The sequence below is a fragment of the Ctenopharyngodon idella genome, chromosome 10 (assembly GCF_019924925.1).
Source record: "Ctenopharyngodon idella isolate HZGC_01 chromosome 10, HZGC01, whole genome shotgun sequence".
Taxonomy (NCBI): Eukaryota; Metazoa; Chordata; class Actinopteri; order Cypriniformes; family Xenocyprididae; genus Ctenopharyngodon; species Ctenopharyngodon idella.
The window spans coordinates 32,489,399-32,509,618 of NC_067229.1; the positions used below are offsets into that span (position 1 = coordinate 32,489,399).

At 37.4% G+C, this 20,220-nt stretch overlaps 1 protein-coding gene across 1 annotated transcript; it reads right to left on the reverse strand.

The window, feature by feature from the left end:
• Positions 1-6,066: 6,066 nt before the first annotated feature.
• LOC127521912 (5-hydroxytryptamine receptor 7) lies at positions 6,067-19,149 on the reverse strand. Its single transcript, XM_051911386.1, has 2 exons — positions 18,249-19,149; positions 6,067-9,843 (listed from the first exon to the last, which is right to left on the reverse strand). The coding sequence occupies exons 1-2, from the start codon at positions 18,710-18,712 to the stop codon at positions 9,093-9,095; spliced, it is 1,215 nt and encodes a 404-aa protein (XP_051767346.1). The 5' UTR covers positions 18,713-19,149; the 3' UTR covers positions 6,067-9,092.
• Positions 19,150-20,220: the final 1,071 nt, after the last annotated feature.

Sequence of the window (20,220 nt, forward strand, 5' to 3'; positions counted from 1 at the left end):
AGTAATTTACTGTGCATGAACTAACTTGTCTGCTTCAGAAACAGATAACATGTTCTGTAGCTTAGTGATGTTTCTGAGGTGGTAGAAGGCTGTTTTTGTAACATATGAAATATGATTTTCAGAGGACAAGTTGCTGTCTAATGTAACACCCAGGTCTTTAACTGTACACAGCAAAATCCCCAGAGTTAAATCAGCTCTGCTTAGAGTGCATATGGTCCTTCTCTAAATAGTGTTAAAGTAACAATGAAACAGAGTCAAAGTCAGTTGTAGTTTGTGTTTCTCTTTTCTTCAGTGATTCTACTTGTTAACAGCAGGTGTTCATCACTAATGCTCAATCATCACTTAATTAATCGCTTAATTATCTCATTAACGTTAACTCTGTTACCGTGTTACTTTAACACTATTTAGAGAGGGACCGTATTTACTCTGCGCAGAGTTGATTTAACTCTGGGGATTTTGATGTGTAGAGGATGAAGTAACAGTACATCCTTCTAAATGCAGATTGTAGTCTAAGAGATTCTATGTACAGGTTTTTGGTCCAATAAGTAATACCTCAGTCTTATCTGAATTTAATAGAAGATAATTAGTAGTCATCCAATGTTTTATATCTTTAACACACTCTTTCAATTTGGATAATTTAGAGATTTCATCTGGTCGTGATGAATTATTTAACTGAGTATCATCGGCATAACAGTGAAAACTAACTCCATGTTTTCTTATAATATTACCAAGTGGCAGCATATATATTGAAAATAGCAGAGGGCCTAATACAGATTCTTTGTGGCACTCCATAATTTACTGATGTTATCTTAGATCTTTCCCTGTTTAACTATACACAATAGTATCGGCCTGATAGGTACAATCTAAACCACTTTAATGCCTGTCTCTGAATACCAGTGTAATATTGTAGTTGATCTAAGAGTATTTTATGATCTATAGTGTCGAACGCAGCACTAAGATCAAGTAAAACTAGTACTGAGATACAGCCTTGGTCAGAAGCTAGAAATAAGTAATTTGTCATTTTAATGAGCGCAGTTTCTGTGCTATAATGAGGCCTGAATCCTGGCTGAATTTTTTCATAGATATAATTTTTTTGCAAGAAGGAGCACAACTGAGCAGACACAACTTTTTCTAGTATTTTAGACATAAATGGAAGATTTGAAATGGATCTGTAATTTGCTAAGAAATAAGTTTTTGAATGTTTTTGAAAAATCTCTTATGCTCACCAAGTCTACATTTATTCGATAAAAATATAGTAAAACAGTAATATTGTTAAATAACTGTTCTGCTTCATATTCATATTTTTGTGGAAACTGTGATACATTTTTTCAAGATTCGTTGATGAACAGAAAGTTAAAAAAGTAGCATTTATTTGAAATAGAAATCTTTTTGTAACAATGTTAAAATGTTATACTGTCTCTTCTGATCAATTTAATTCCCTTGCTGAATTAATCGTTTCTTTTAAATCATACTTTTTTACTACTTCTCTTATTAAATCCTATTAATTTTACATTTACATGTTTTCTCAATGTATATGATAAGATAACTTAAAGTGTACCAATTAACTAGCCTTTAATGCTTTGCATGGTTTAAATTAGAACTATTTTATAATGATAGAAAAAGGATCTGTCAGTGTTCCAAGTATTCACTGATTTTAATCAACAAATGAGGACACCACAGTATTAATCACAAAGCAGTATAAACTACTTAGTACATTAAGACACTTTAGTGTATACCCATTTATCTTTCACAAAACCTAATTACCTGCTTATTTAGAGAATAACAGGCACTGGCAGCTATGAAAAGTGTTTTCCTTTGTGTTTTCTCTGTTTTTCACATAACTGAACACAAGGTGTCAGCAGTGTTCAATACTTCTGTCAGGACATCTGACTGAGGCTAAATATAGTTAAATCGTTTTTTATATAATATAGTAAATATAAATATAGTTTTTTATAGCCTACTTATATGTACTGTAGGGTTCATTTAAAAAAACAAACAAAAAAAATGCCAAAATTGGCATTATACAGTATTAATGCAAAAAAAAAAAAAAAAAAAAAGGCGTATTTTCGCATTAAAATCTTCAGCAGAATAGGTGCCAAAAGCAAAACACAAATTAAGTGTATCATCAGGATGTTTTATGTCAAAATGTTGAGAATTGTCTAACTAACTTCTCCCATACTTTTGGAAGTTTACTTCTACTTACTATCCGTAACGACTCACCTCCCTCTCCTGCAGCACCCACCTCATAAAACAACCTGTCCATAATGTCGAGCTGAATTGGATTTGCAGGAGCGCTGCTGCAGATCTCCATTGTGTGATTAAAACGGCAAACCCTCAGGTGGCCCATCAGGTCATTAGACTTTGCTGCCATACCTTTCACTTTCTGGTGGTCTAAATGGGCTTCTGGCTGTTTTACTCCCACAATAGAATGACTGTAGACAGGTCACATGACCACCTATGAGTCAGATCAAGACAAAGGATAGCCGCAGGAAAGTCAAGTGCACTGAAAAAAACAGCACCTCTCTATAGCCTACCCGATTCCGAGACAGCCTGGTTCAGTAGTGAGTCCGATTTACCCAGTGCTCCATTGTGCTTATCTTTAACGTAGCCCATACGAACACGGTAATCTGCTATGTATTTTTCCATTCATTTCATGCTTTTGCAGCACGTTAACGAGCATAAGCTTTAAGACATGAATGACAATTAGGCAAATGAAACTTTATATGTATGGGTGCAGACGAACGTCATTGCAAAGATATCAGAAGTAAAGCCTAATTCCCCATAAAGCAGCATAAATTCAAACTGAACCACTTTTAAGTTTCGCCCCTTCCACTTTGATCCCATTTTAATTACTGTAAATGCACGTAATGTTGATTTGACTGTGACCAGGTCACTCAAAACACAGTACATACTGCAAACCTAGTCAAGCAGATGCAAAATTGTAAATTTAATTCATTATTTGTGCTACTAGTATATGTAAGCATGACTTTGTGTTGTTTTACACAGAAATGCATTCTGCTCACGTACCCTAAATGTGGCCTGTTAAGTGTTGAAACACTTTGAAATATCATCATCATCTATCATCATCATCTCATTTTTATTTTTATTTTTTTAATGCAGAACTTGATGATGAAGCAAAAACAGGCAGCCTTACATCTTATCTTCAACCGGTCAGCTTGATTTTGCATTTTGCGAAACGCACCAAAACCCCACTAATGTTGTCTTCCTATGCTATATTAAAGGTTAGTTCACCCAAAAATGAAAATTATGTCATTTATTACTCACCCTCATGTCGTTCTACACCCGTAAGACCTTTGTTCATCTTCAGAACACAAATTAAGATATTTTTGATAAAATCCGATGGCTCAGTGATCCGATGGCTTCCATTGCCAGCACGATTTCAGATGCCCAGAAAGCTACTAAAGACATATTAAAACAGTTCATGTGACTACAGTGGTTCAACCTTAATATTATAAAGCAACTAGAATACTTTTTGTGCGCCAAAAAAACAAAATAACAACTTTTCAACAATATCTAGAAATGGCCGATTTCAAAACACTGCTTCGAAGCTTTACATCTTTTGTTTCGAATCAGTGGTTCGGAGCTCCAAAGTCACGTGATTTCAGTAAATGAGGCTTTGTTACGTCATAAGTGTTAGGGAACTTCAATAGTTCACGTGACTTGGTTCAGCACACAACGGAAAGCACGAACTTAAATAACTTAATAACTTAAATAATAAGAGCACAAGTACAGATCTGGAACTTCTTTAAGTCTGTCTAAATATCATTTAGTAATTGCAATGTCTTCTGGTCCATATCCTTTCCTTAGGAAGGTGTGCTAGACACTGATTAATGTAACATAAAAATACTATACTTATATATTTTGCTATTGTATTGTGGAGTGATACTTTCATAAACTTTCATAAACATAAAGGCAAATGTTGGACCACAATAATTAGGAACCACAGTTTCCACAAATCCCTTCACTCGATTGGGATGTTCTCTTTTATTCTGGACGGCAAGGGCAGTGACTGTAACATCGAGCGTATTTTGCAGTTTTAAACACGTATTTATACCGACTTCATCAGGCTCCGAAAATTCTTCAAAAAGAACACAAAGAATGGCCTTCTCAGCTGCCATAGTTGCAACTCTTGCGTCATCAGAACGGGGTGTTCAACGCACCACCGTTTCCGTTTAAAAAACGTTTTGTCAGGGCTGAACGCAGCCTAAATGTCCGTCTCTGTACTCCTCCCCCCCTGCAACCGGCAGATCTCACCAGCCGGTGGCAGGCTAGTGTAGTTCATCTCGAACAAGCCTAATAACTCCCTCCCTTTTGCAGTGACATCTCTTCTCTGATGACAACCTGTCACTCACATGAGATTGACCAATAGCAAACCACAACCGTTTCATTCAATTCCCCTGTGGACAAAATCAAGTCCTGCCCTACATTTTTTCTTGTTTGTTTCACTTGGATATACATCAAAATAGGGAAGAAAAGCCTATAGCAAATTCTATTTCATGCCAGCTTTAAGCAAAGTTCAGTGTGTCTTTATCGCCCAGAAGGGGAAATGAAGATGGCAGAAGCTGTCACTTCAATTTAGCAATGTTGTGGCATGGAGAAACCAGGGCAGATGGCTAACCCTCAAGTGAGAAGATCTAATTCAGAACTTACATTTCTGTACACAAGTGAAAGTATGTGCAGAAGGCCTTGAGCAGCACTCAAAAAAGTTATGTGACGATTCTGAGCAGCAGACTTGCACTATTTCCTCGTGCTAAATGATGCATCTTGCAGCTTCATCACACCTCCACTCATGGTGTAGATGTGTGTGGTTCTTCAGTGCCTCTGTGAAGCAGCTGTCATGTTTCATCTGCACACTCTGCAAAATTGTTTCGCAGAGGAACTACACTTATTAGGACTGATCTAGTATGTCCAACTTTTCTCAAAGAAATGAAGACAAGTTGCTAAGTTTTTGATTCACTGAAAAAAAAAAAAAAACGGATCATAAGAGTCAAGTAATTTGTTTCTGGAATGGGGCTATGATTCATTAAAAAGAACCGGATCATAAAAATCATTTGTTTCTTGAATCGGGATACACTGTCTGTGTCCGAAAACGTCCCTTTCACCTCGTTGCCCTATGAGGTGTAACGGTTTAATGATCTACAGCAAAAAAAGGAGAGAGCTTTGGTGAAAGCTAAGCGAATATTTAATTACTACAATACTAATTTGTCACTAGAAATTACATCAAAAGTGGAAAACTTTGGTCAAAAACATACATTTACACACAAACTGACTACCAACCACAATTTTCCGACACCATCTTTATTTTTTAGCTCAACTGTCACAGAATGGAACGTACAGGATTGTGGGATATCAAAGGCAGCGAAGGATACATCTATGCTGCCTTGAAAAAAGGTATCTCAGGAGACAGGAAGTGAACCTAACATTGGATTTAGATGTATCTTGATGCCTTCCTACCTTGGAATGCATCCTTCAAAGGCAGCATTTTCAAGCTTTTGAACACAGCCGCTGTTCACAGCCAGTTTGATTCACTAAATAGAACCAGATCGAAAGAGTCTTTTTTTTTCTGGAATCAATCTTGCTACTTTGGTCATGTTGAATGTTATTGATTCCTTAAAAATAACTGGCTCATAAGAGTCATTTGTTTCACTGTACATGGCATAACATTCAATACTGCGAACTCACATTCACCATCAAGGTAAAGAAGGATTTATTTTTCTGCTGAAAAGCAGAACAAAAAACACAAAAAGTGTATTGTTCGCACATGAGTGTTTTTGGCACTTTGCTATGTTGTTGCTAGGATGTTGCTAGGTGGTTGCCAGGATGTTCTCAGTGGTTTTCTAAGTGGTTGCTTAGTGGTGCTTGTCTGTGCAAAACCTGCTATTAGTCAGTATATTTATTCTGCATTTCAGCCATTTTCATATAAAATGCTGACTTGAAGTAAACACATTAGCACTAATCATATTCAAGACCTATACCACATGGTAAACAAGCATAGAAGACACTTGGACTTCTAGTGCATGCTAATGAGATACATGTGCAATTGAATATTCATTAGGGTAATATTTATTAAGAAAACATGAGTATTGAGATAGCTAGGTTTGTACACCATCTTACAAAACAAACACTGAGTGCACAGCATGTACAAGCAGAATACTGATACAAGCTCTCTGACATGTGGTGTTGACTAAGAAGTTCAAATTATAAATTGAATATTTAGCACATCTGGTCACAATATATGTACAATCTTTCCATATAAATTTCTTGAAACTCTTTGTGAATTAATGTCTTTCGCCATTCAGATTACATTACATCAGACAACACATTTGTATATTGTAAAAGTGCAATTCTAAAACAAAGGACAATAAGGCAATGTGCTACAGGCCTAATATCTACACATTCAATTTTCAAATAAATAAATGCCACAACACTTTTAAAGGGTTAATAAAGCAATAGACTTCCATGCAGATTTACACAGTACCTGAAGCTATGCATTAAACTTCTGATGTAGCAATTGCTGAAAATCTTAAATTAGTACCCTCATCAATTTGTTTTTATTTTTTTACCTATTTATTTGTTCGAATTATTGTGTATGAATTTATCTGAATTCATTTTTTAAGAAAAGATCATATTATGTTTTGTCATTTATCATAGAAATTAATTGCATGTAAAATTCAAGGCTCTACAGAAGCACAGCAGATAGGGAGCTGTGCATTAAAGGGTTTGTTCACCCAAAAATGAAATTCTCTTCATAACGTTAAGGTTGAACCACTGTAGTCACATGGACTATTTTAGTGATGTCTTTACTACCTTTCTGGACTATGAAAGTGGTCATTGTATTGCAGTCTATCAGAGACCAGATAGCTCAGGGATTTTATCAAAAATATCTTAATTTGTGTTCCGAAGATGAACGAAGGTCTTACGGGTGTAGTGCGACATGAGGGTGAGTAATTAATGACAGAATTTTCATTTTTGGATGAACTAACCCTCTAAGGTCTTTCACATGACTTGGATCAGGCTTCAGCACACCGCTCAACGCAAGCATCATGCTTCCTCCACATGAAGAGTGTTGCAGGTATTATCAGAGAAGTGTGATTTGACAAAGTTGCAATGTAGCATAAAAACAGGAAATGTACAGAATGAACAGTGAAAAGTACATTTACAAGAAAGGGCTTGTTGGATGTGGGTTCATGAAACTTTCAACCCGAGCTCACTGGAAAAACGTGCCTGTGGCGACATTTCTGCAAAGTGATATTACATTGCTTCTTTACGTTGCTTCTTGCATGTTTCACGACACTTTCAAAGCGATGAAAAGTCCAGTGAGTTGTGCTAAAAGAACGTTCAATTTTTTCTGAAACAGATTGTGAATCTGGCAGTGTTTTATTTATTTGGTTGTTGTAAATATCACGGCAGCTCAGAAATGAAATGTCAGGTAAGTGGCACTAAAACATTAATGCTCTATCGAGTTTGAAAATAATGTACGACTGGACCTATACTAAACCCTATCCTAAACCCAGGGTGTTTCTATTCTTTCATTATTACTGGGCAAAGGCCTCCTATCAAAAAGTTTCACCGTTTTGATACTCTTTTTTGATACTGTTATGGATATATATAAATTGTCTTTTCCTGCAGTAGAATTGTTCACAAGCTGAAATCGCTGACAAACGATAGAAGAGATTTCCAAGTTTCCTAAAATGGACTGTAGGCAGTGCTTAATTTGTAAATGAATAATTGCCGAATAATTGCAATTAAAAGTCACTGTGACCAACACCGACCATACAACTTCAGTTTTCCCAGAACATATAATGACGTCACTAAACAGTGATGGCACAACTATTAGAGCATTATTCATAGGTTTCTGCTTAGCCCTAACTACATGTATATAGATACGTTGAGACCAAATATTATTTAGTTGATCAGGGATATTCTCTCTCAACTTTGATGTTGTTGCCTATTCCATTACATTGATTTCTGATTCTGACTACATCTAACACCCATTGCTCGTGTCCTGATTAGTATTAGCAGTTCCATCTTCAGGATCTCTTTTCATCAGAAACACAATCAGCTTTACTCATGGAAGATGAAAACAAGCTTAACTGTCTTTTTGACATTTTGGCGATTTTAACTTATTTTATTAGAATAATTTGTCAGGAATATACACTCTCTCCAAACTTTATGCTTTACTGTGCACAAAACAATTAGTAGTAAGCACCAACCAATGAGAGTAATTTTGTACTTAAGAAAGCAGATTGGCCAAAAATATATATGCTGAGGGCCATAACACAACTTCCAAATGCATCTGCATAAATCGCTCTGTCTTGCTCTGTCTTTTACACACACGCACTGTCACCATGTAATGCACTTATTAATGCCAGATCATTTAAAACAAATGCTGGAATGCAAAAATCCAAAATCTGACATTTTCCAGAACAGAATCTGGTGTTCTGTCAAGACGAAATGTCAGGACACCGGCTCAAATTAAGCACGGATTGTAGGTAAATATCTGCCTCATCCAGCACTTCTTATGATAATCAGGTTGTTTTATTGTAATCTCTATTGAAAGATGAGGATTTATCAGTAATGTGTTACAGGGGCACAGCGGTATTTCACTGGGGCTCATGCTCAGTAATAAGGGTCTAGCAACACCCTTCCTAAACACAACTGATAGTGCTAACAAAAAGCAAATGTGACACATAAGAACACATTTGCTGAAGCAACCACGCCATTTTAGCTTGCTTCTACAAGTCTTTTTCTTTTACATGTGTTTCATGAGACTCATACTCAAGCACTCCACTTCACAAGTGTAATGATGTACCAGGTGAGCTACCAATCTACTAGTGTTCATTTCAGCTGGAAACTGCAGTGAGTTGTATGTATAGGTATGTTTTGGAGTTTTTAAAAAATGTGGGTAAAGGCATGTTTAGGCAAAGTTTAGGTAAAGTTAGGAAATGTTTTGATGAATCTGACTTATTGTGATTCCCAGTGAATTCCATCCAAACTGTGTTTCTTGATCTTTAGAGGGGTCAAGAGGATATATTTTGCACCATCCCAATATATAAACAGATTGTGGGCAGTTAGAGTTTTAGAGCCTCATGCACTCCCATAGCCGAGAGTCGCCGGTTGATGTTTCGATAACGGCAGCGTAACAGGTCTTTATAAGTTGAACGCAGGTCTCGGTTGAAGTAGGCGTAGATGAAAGGGTTCATGAGCGAGTTGGTGTAGCCCAACCACAGCAGTACCCGTTCCAGCCAGACGGGGGCGCAATTGCAGAGCAGCCCGCAAATGAACGGCCGTGCTGTGGTGAAGAGGAAAAACGGCAACCAGCAGAACAAAAAAACTCCCATGATCACCCCAAGAGTAGTGGCCGCCTTCTGCTCACGCCTGAAAATCGAGGCGCTCCGGCGTTCGCGGTTCAACAGGCAGGAGAGGGTGGAAAACTCCTCGGTAGCTGCAGGGTTCTTAATCCCTTGCATGCAGAGCCCCTCTACGGTGGCCAACGCTGGTTCGGGACAGGCCAACGGAATTGGGGGAAGTGCAGCAAAGTGGTGTTTGGCCCCACTTTTGCGGGCAGCTTTGAAAATCTTGTAATACATGAAAAGCATGACCACCATTGGGATGTAGAAGGCCACAGCGGTGGAGTAAAGGGTGTAGCCCACATCCTGGCTGATCAGACACACTCCCGCAGTGTTGACGTTCTGAGCCCATCCGCAAAATGGTGGTAGAGTGATGGATGCCGACACCAACCAGACACCGACGATCATCTTGGCCATCAGCTGTCCATTCTGTCTCGCTGGGTAGGTCAAAGGGCGAGTGATTCCGAGGTATCTGCAGAAACAGAGGATAACGTGTTTAATGAGGTAACTTTAATTGACATGTTTGACGTTTTAGCAGAGAACTGCATTCCTCAAAACGACTGAACCAAAAGATCTCGCACCTACCCTGTATTATGCCAGATATGGCTAAAAATACCTCAAAAGCACCAGACCCAAGAAATTCCTACTGTCCTGAATTTCGCAAACAAACTGAGTGGAAAACACATCATGTTCAGAGCTAAATCTCTGGCATGTCAGACTATCCAACTAATCAAGCAACTCAGTCCACAAAAGTAGATATTTTTTCACCCTAAAGATATTTGATCAAGGAAAAACTTATGCCTACGCCCCTACCATAGAGGTGAAAAACAGTATGTGAAATGTGTAGTAAATCCAAAAACACACTATATATAAAACATTAGGCGTAAAGTACCTGATGACCTACTACTGCCGAAATTCTGAATAGTAAATCGACTGACAGCGCAAGTCACGCGACTTACGTTCCTCATCAAATGTAGTACCTACTCAGTTTTTCAGACACTCCATTTGGATTCATATATATATAAGAACATTATTTGATTGGATTCACAATCAGTTGTTAATTTTTTCTGAATGCACTCAGTGTCAGGGGAAAAAGCTTCATTTCTATGTGTGCGTTGAACTTGCATCAAGATGTTCAACGTGATGGCTTTGTCAAAAAGTTTCAGACAGCATTAGAGTATTCACTCTTGACAGCTTCAAAAGCTTTCAAAAAGAACTCCCATAATTATGAATATGTAATGTTTGCATTAGCAATAATTCTTGCTGCATCTCTCTTTGCTCTGTCCTGTTAAGTCACCAAGTAATAGTGTTTATAGGTACCTTAGGACATGAAAAAAGGAATATAGCCTCTGTTACAGATGCTCTAATTGATCTCATTGTCTACATCATTATTGTCGAGACTGAAACGCACCTATAAAGTTGTGGCTTGAGGGTTATTGTGAGCTTTGATGATATGAGTTTAAATCCGTGAAATGAAGAAAAAAAAACATTCTCTAGAGATTTCCCACAAATCACTGCATTCATTCATCAAAATCTGATTTCATCAAAATCTGTTTCACTGCAGTGAGCATTTCAAGAGACTTCAGTGCAACTAAAGGTCTAAATTTTGAATGTATAATACGGTACATTGGCTTCTCTTTACCAAAGCAGAAAGTCTCAATCCCCCTACCCACCTCTAAAAATAAAAGCTTTCATTTCACGCATGAGAATCCCTCTGATCAAGGAAGGGCTTAGAGACACACTTATTGGACCGGACACTTAAAGGTAGTTAAAACCTTACATTCACCTACACAGAAACTCCAAATAAATCACTAAACCATGAAGACATTTCATATTAGATGCTAAAGTGCCCTCTTTAGCTTATTTAATTTTTTTATACGGACAATTAAAACATAATTAGTTTAAAGGGTTAGTTCACCCAAAAATGAAAATAACATCATTTATTACTCACCCTCATGCCGTTCCACACCCGTAAGACCTTTGTTCATCTTCGGAACACAAATGAAGATATTTTTGTTGAAATCTGATGGCTCAGTGAGGCCTGCATAGCCAGCAATGACATTTCCTCTCTCAAGATCCATTAATGTACTAAAAACATATTTAAATCAGTTCATGTGAGTACAGTGGTTCAATATTAATATTATAAAGCGACGAGAATATTTTTGGTGTACCAAAAAACAAAATAACGACTCGGAGCATTATGAATCTTTTGTGTCGAATCATGATTCGGATCGCGCGTCAAACTGCCGAACTGCTGAAATCACGTGACTTTGGTGCTCCGAACCGCTGATTTGACACAAAAGATTCATAATGCTCCGAAGCTTCATGAAGCAGTGTTTTGAAGTCGGCCATCACTATATAAGTCGTTATTTTTTTTTTTTGGTGCACCAAAAACATTCTCGTCGCTTTATAATATTAATATTGAACCACTGTACTCACATGAACTTATTTAAATAGGTTTTTAGTACATTAATGGATCTTGAGAGAGGAAATGTCATTGCTGGCTATGCAGACCTCACTGAGCCATCGGATTTCAACAAAAATAGCTTAATTTGCCTTCCGAAGATGATCGAAGGTCCTACGGGTATGGAACGGCATGAGGGTGAGTAATAAATTACATTATTTTCATTTTTGGGTGAACTAACCCTTTAAGATATAGACTATTTAACCTTATAATTTGGAGGTTACAAAAATAAAAAAGCTACTTTTTTTTTAAAGGTAAAAAAATAAATCATTTATTTATTCATTCATTTATTTACTTTAAAAAAAAAAGGTTTGTTCAAATAACCCTACATATGAGCAATAGTATTAGTGATGTTTGTATTAGCAAGCACCACTCATGATATGAAGATATCTAAAAGCCTCTTCATGTCATCATACACTGTGCTATCAAAGAGCTTAAATCAGCAAAGTAGGCATCTTTTGATGTTGAGTACTGTCTACACTCCAGTTTGCTCTTTGTGTCTCCTGTCATACTGGATGAAACACAGCACTTGCAGAAGCCTCTCAGAAAACAGGAAATAATAACTGGATTAAAAACAGTACCCGGTTCATATGTGGGTTGTGAGATGAACAATGTAGTCTGGGGCACTACTCAAGATTAGGCGGCTGATGCTAACAGTGGCAGGTCAAACAAATGAGAGGAAGTTACTGTGACCCTTAATGAGTCAGAACTGTTTTGAGAACCATATAAGCAATGGAAAGCAAAAGGATTACAAGGGACTGCAAGGACAGACATTGGTAGTTACAAAATGTTTGAACCAAAGTTGAATGCCATTATTCGGTCATTAGAGACAGTACACCAGACAAAAGCAGCTAATGCTAAACAGAAGATTAACAAGCTTTCACTCGGACAGACAGATGAATGAATGCGTTTCATTCTGAGTATCATCAGCAAGCACATAAAGGATTAGTTCATTTTAATATAAAATTTTCCTGATAATTTACTCACCCCCATGTCATCCAAGATGTTCATGTCTTTCTTTCTTCAGTCGAAAAGAAATTATAGTTTCAGTGCAGCTTCAAAGGGCTTTAAACAATACCAGACGAGGAATAAGGGTCTTATCTAGTGAAACGATTGGTCATTTTCGAAAAAAATTGTAAATGTATATGCTTTATATAAACAAATGATCGCCTTCCAAGTGCTTCTGCCAAAACCGTACTTTCGTATTCTTCAAAAAGCTTACGCTGTATGTCTTACACCTTCCCTATTCTACTTACAGAAAAAATGTAACTGCCGCTGCGTTCGTTCTGTAAGTTGAATAATGAAGGTGTAGGACATACAGCGTAAGCTTTTTGAAGAATATGAAAGTACGGTTTTGGCGGAAGCATTTGGAAGGCGATCATTTGTTTATATAAAGCATATACATTTACATTTTTTTCGAAAATGGCCGATCGTTTCGCTAGGTAAGACCCTTATTCCTCGTCTGGTATCGTTTAAAGCCCTTTGACGCTGCACTGAAACTATAATTTTGACCTTCAACCGTTTGGAGGCCATTGAAGTCCATTATAAGGAGAATAATCCTGGAATGTTTTCATCAAAAACCTTAATTTCTTTTCGACTGAAGAAAGAAAGACATGGACATCTTGGATGACATGGGGGTGAGTAAATTATCAGGAAAATTTTATATGAAAGTGAACTAATCCTTTAAGTGTGTGAGTACTTCAGTCATTGGGCAGTGATGTAATCATAGCATAGCATCCGCTGCTGCAACAAACAACATTTGCTGTTGCAAAACCGATTGAAATACCGGTTTGTCTGTTCCAAAGGCGACAAGTTGTCTGTTCCAAAACTAACACAAGTTCCAAAAAGGGGACAAATAAGAAGAATCAAATGTGTCCGTCACAAAAAAGGCAGTTCCAGTGTTTTATTTGTTCAGCTTTATTTCAGTTAACGAAAATTATTTAAATAGTTTTATAAATAGTAAATAGTTATTTAGTTTTAGTTAACATTAGCAATAGTGGTTTTTTTTATGCTTAATTGAGTTTTGCGCTGTTAGCTTAGCAACCTGCTAACATTAATTATAAATCACAATCTAAATTGCAATCATAAGTCATTTGCAATTGAAATCAAATGCAAGTCTTCTGAGTGGAGCACCATTTGTAGCATTCCAAATAAGATTTCATGACAATTAGGATGTTCACTTAGAAGGCAGCTGCCTATGCAACGAAGCAGCTCAGTAGGTTTTGGAACCCAGTTATTATGTTGTAGCAGCTGATTGTCTGAATCTGATGCATGATGGGCAGACAAAAGCGAAAAAACAGATCAAAGCAAAGTTGAAGGTCTTAATATGGCAGAATTGTTATAACAATATTACTGAATTTGCACCTCAGCGTTCAGTTATGTGTAATGAAAGGCACTCTTGAACTGTCAAATGTATCAGAGCTAATTAATTTGAGAGAACAGCAGTAGTCGAAAACAAAGGTAGAAATAAATATTCTGAGGGGACAGAACTGTACTTTCAGTATCATCTGAACTTCAAACCCCTTTTGTGAATAGTTTTATTAAGAGGATCTGTTCAAATTTACTAACCTTGGTTGGTTGTTTGGTATTTTAATTTTAGCGTTCGTCTTCTAAATGAAGTCTTAAAGGGATAGTTCACCCAAAAATGAAAATTCTGTCATCATTTACTCACCCTTAAGCTGTTCCAAACCTATATGAATCTTTCTTCTGCTGAACACAAAAGAAGATAGGCCTATATAGAAGAATGTCGGTAACCAAACAGTTGATTGGCCCCATTGACTTTAATAGTATTTTTTTTTTTCCATACTATGGAAGTCAGTGGGGCCCATCAACTGTGTTCAAAAGAACAAACGTGAGGGTGAGTAAATGATGACAGTATTTTTTATTTTTGGGTAAACTATCCCTTTAATTGCTGACTTCCAGTTGTAAAGAAAACCTTTCACAAAGCTGCAAAATCTCTTTAAAAGAGAATATTTCCACAGCCATCTATAATCCTTGAATTATTTATCTCAAACACTTGAAAAATTTACTATTCACGGTATAATTTTAAAGGTTAGTGAAGTAGTCCCATCCTTAGGGCTGTGAGTCAAACTGTTTTGCAGTCTTGCAATCTCAGGCCCTTTCCCAAATAGCACACTTCATGTACACTTTCGATCTTGTGGACTTACAATGGCCACTGCGCGCGCATGTCCGTTAAGTCCACGAGACCGTAGGGTGTCCCATTCGTCATTTTAGCTTTCAGAAGTGTGCTCACGAGCGCCCCTTTTGCAGCCGCTATACCCCCTTGATGTGCACTTATGTTGAGCCCGCAAGTCTGCGAGCTACACAGAGGACTTCTACCCGGCAGTCAAAGGCTGAATCCCAAATGGCACACTTCTATGCACTTTCTGTCTTGTGGACTTACAATGGCTGCCGCGTGTGCAAGTCCACGAGACCGTAGGGTGTCCCATTCATCATTTTAGGTTTCAGAAGTGTGCTCACGAGCGCCCCCTTTGCACTTCTGCTGAGCCCGCAAGTCTGCGAGCTACACAGAGGACTTTACCGGCAGTCAAAGCGGCATTACGTCATGAAAGTGCGGACTCAGAGGAAGACCGTGAGGGTTTAGGGTGCCATTTGGGACCGGGCCAGTCACTCATGAAAAAAAATAAAGTGATTGAAAGGATTGTTGTAAAAATAGGCAGAATTCTCAGCCCACCACCAAACGAGGAAAGGTCATTGGATAATTCTGTTTAAATAATAACAATTAGGAAGAGTGCTTAAGAAAAACAGCTAATATCCAACAAATAAAAATAAATAAATATTAAAATTTAAAAAAAAATTAAAATCATCAGCTGCTCAATAGAGTGTGTAATGATAAATAGATCAATAATTTGAAAAAAGAAAGAACTATAAAATGTCCAATACCGCTTGATATGACCTCTTTGAAATATTCTTTCGCTAATCTATTGACACATATGACCCATTTTTCCATATGTCAGGAAAAATGGGCAAGCTTAAGGATTTGAGCAAGTCTGACAAGGGCCAAATTGTGATGGCTAGACGACTGGGTCAGAGCATCTCCAAAACTGCAGCTCTTGTGGGGTGTTCCCGGTCTGCAGTGGTCAGTATCTATCAAAAGTGGTCCAAGGAAGGAACAGTGGTGAACTAGCAACAGGGTCATGAGCGGCCAAGGCTCATTGATGCACATGGGGAGCGAAGGCTGGCCCATGTGGTCCAATCCAACAGACGAGCTACTGTAATCAAGAAGTTAATGCTGGTTCCGATTGAAAGGTATCAGAATACACAGTGCATCTCGGTTTGTTGTGTATGGGGCTGCATAGCCTCAGACCAGTCAGGGTGCCCATGCTGACCCCTGTCCACCGCCAAAAGCGCCAACAGTGGGCACATGAGCGTCAGACTGGACCATGGAGCAATGGAAGAAGGTGGCCTGGTCTGATGAATCACGTTTTCTTTTACATCACGTGAATGGCCGGGTACGTGTGTGTCGCTTACCTGGGGAACACATGACACCAGGATGCCAAGAAGGCAAGCCAGCAGAGGCAGTGTGATGCTTTGGGCAATGTTCTGCTGGGAAACCTTGGGTCCTGCCATCCATGTGGATGTTACTTTGGTCACATACCACCTACCTAAGTGTTGTTGCAGACCATGTACTCCCTTTCATGGAAACGGTATTCCCTGGTGGCTGTGGCCTCTTTCAGCAGGATAATGCGCCCTGCCACAAAGCAAACATGGTTCAGGAATGGTTTGAGGAGCACAACAACGAGTTTGAGGTGTTGACTTGGACTCCAAATTCCCCAGATTGAGCATCTGTGGGATGTGTTAAACAAACAAGTCTGATCCATGGAGGCCCCACCTCGCAACTTACAGGACTTAATGGATCCACAGCACACCTTCAGGGGTCTAGTGGAGTCCATGCCTCGATGGGTCAGGGCAGCAAAAGGGGGACCAACACAATATTAGGAAGGTGCTCATAATGTTATGCCTCATCGATGTGTGTGTGTATATATACACTAAAATAAGCAAATATGACAGAGACACTATAAGGCTGAGGTTATTCTACTTCCATGCATCTAAATTTACACATTGCACTGTTCCACGAATGCCAGAAACATTCAGTTTTAAGGCAGCAGATACATGTTATCAGGCCAGCGCTTATCACTGAGACTTGTGAAAGGACCTAATTATTTAATCGAATTACCAAGGCCAAGCAGGGTGTTCCAGCATGCAGTACTCACCTCCTGGGGTTCCAGCTCAGAACTTTATCAAAGAGCACCATCAAAATTGCATAAACACCAGGACGCAGCTTCAAAGTCTAGTTCATCCAGCCTCAAATGACATGGAAGCATTTTTTAATGCCCATTTTATTTATTTAGGGTTACTCTTGTGGTTGAGGATTTTTTTTAATGAAAATGAATAAATGGATACTCCACATGCTTTTCAATTTTCATTAAAAAATCATTGATAAACATTATGCAATGCTTAACTATCAGATCGGTATAGATGATGCACTTTCAATTATAAAGGAGACCGGGGATAAGGTTTAAAAATAGTCAAAAATACAATCACTTCCATACTTTACATTTGATGAACTCTTAAAACTCTCTAAAATCAGGACATTGTGGATTTTATCCTTGAAATAAAAAAAATCATAATTATCATATTTTGCAATAGCTCATAAAACCCAAGTTCAGATTTTAACTTAAAGTTATTTTTTATTAAGACATTTTTTTTTATTAATTCATTTGATTTTTTTTTTTTTTTTAAGGAATGACAGATTGCTGCAGGTTTTCATATTAATATTGGAGCATGTCGTCACATTTTTTAGTGAATATTTCTTACAGTATGGGTTATTTATATTTGTATTTTTTTTTTCATTAAGTTATAATAATAAGTTTTATTTATAAAGGGTCTTTTTCAATTGATTTATTGAATATCTATAATATTTTATACATATATATTTATATATTTTTGTTGTATGTTTTTTAAAAACCATAACATTTTGGCTACAGCCAAGGATATACATAATACAATTTATTATAGATTCTATACTATATATAGATTGCATATTATTTTGTTGCATATTATTTGAAAACCATAACATAACAAGAACATAATAGATACAATTTACTGAATATCTAGGGTATATATATATATATACTTTATATACATTTGTTTGAAAAATATTTGAATATTATTTGAATTATTAATATTTTATATTTTTGAATGATTATTTGAAAACCACAGCCAAACATATACAGTATACAACAATTTTTAAATGCTCATTAATGATCTGTAAAATCTACTAACGTTTGTTAGAAGTGTCACCAACAAAGGCTATTTGTCTGAACTGAATTCAAATTTCTTTAAAATAACTAAAACCTTTAAAGAATCTTCAACTCTTCATACGAACTTACCTGTCCACACTGATCACACACAATGTCATTATTGAAGCTGTGCAGCACATGACATCCATCCCAATAAAGATATTGCAGAAAACCTCCCCAAACAGCCAGACGCCCCCTGTCAGGTCAGTCACTATGACAAAGGGCATTACGGCTACTGCCACAGACAGATCAGCGATAGCCAGAGATACTAGCAGATAGTTTGACGGTTGTCTGAGTTTCTTCACGACGCACACCGCAATCACAACCAGAGTATTGCCCATCACAGTGACCGCAGTGATGGTGCTCAGCATCACCCCAATGATCACTGTCTTAGTCAAGTCCAAGTCCAGAGTCTGCTGCTCCCCACACGACTCATTACTTTTGGGCTCCGCTGTGGTTATTACAGTGGGGGAAAACTCAGTTGTCCCATTGAGAAAGGCGATTTCGGTCTCTCTGGAACCCAAAACCAGTTCAGCCCCATGTGTCGTGAACATCACTGTATCGATATTTTGACAGTGAATAAACCTTCCGCGCGCCTGAAGTGGACAGTGAACGTCATGGTGCCTACGACTTTTTCGAGTCCGGCTTCAGTGGTCCAAACAATCAAATACACCCGAGGAGAGTGACGAGAAACACACGGAGAACTCTCTCAGCCTTGTTCTGCTGAGGGGGAGAAACAAAATACGAGCTATTAGTAGTTTTGAGAGCCGCTCTGTGAAGAATAGTGAACCTGCCAGTGAACCCTGACAGACGCTAGCGCAAAACACTCTGTCCATAAAAATATTAGCTAGTTTTGAAATTAAAATATGCTTTCGACCAACGCCACTTAAACAAAACGTTTTGATAAAAGAATATAGTTATTGAATAACTTTATATGTTTACTTAAAAAGAAACATTTCCACTTCTGGCTTCTGATTGGTCAATACAGTGTTCCCGTCCTGATTTATTCCACAATATACAGCTTCGATATAAATGCGTAGCTATGGATTATTTTTGTTGCATAGCAACGTCAAGGATTCTGTTTTCTATATTAATATATTAAATATCATATCTATCTAGGCCTGTTATTAAAGCTATTAGACTATTATTATAGGCTAAATTTTACCATACTACTACTACTACTACTAATAGCCTAATAATAAAAATAAGTCAGATAGGCTAAATAAAACTATATATGCCTAATTCCGAAGCAGTTCTGTCAGTTTTAATTCATCGATCTAATTCCAAAACACTCACATCTTTTTTACAGGGTCTGCAGTGTGTATAATAGGCCTATTAAAAATGTTTAATAACCATAATTTATGTTCCAGCATGATAACATATTTGAGACGGTTTATTCAGATGCAAGTCGCTTTTGTATTAAAGCAAAAACGTCTTGCTCATATTTAATGTTCATGTAAAACATAATAGCTCTCTGTGTAGTAGAAGGTAGAAGGTCGCCCTCTGGGGATGAATCTTGGCTTCAAAAACTTCCCAATATTCCCATAGGCCTACATCAAACATCTACGTCTTTATTATGTTAAAACAACAAAATCATTCATGGTCATTCAAAATAAAGCCTAAGTCTGAAGCCTTATAAATCTGCTGTAGCTATGTTAGGCTATATTAGTTGCAGTTGAGAGCAGTTGGTAAAAAATCAGTATGGCTATACATAGGCTACATAGATGCATAGGCCTACATATCTAGCTATAGGCTATATATCACTGAGAGCAGTTGGTAAAAATTAGTAGGCTATACATACATAAATACATACATATCTATCGTTCAAGTCAGGTTTATAAACTATTGAACAATGAAACAATCAGACTTTTCTCTATTTGTCCACTGGGTGACAATGCTGGATTACTGTTTATGAATTATCTCCAATTCATAATTCTAACCTCGTTCTCATTGTGTTTCTCTATAATTGTACTTGGATATAACAATATTCAAGTCATCAAGAGCATCGTAATATCCAATTTCATAGCGACGCATATAACTGACTTCATATAGGTATCGCTAG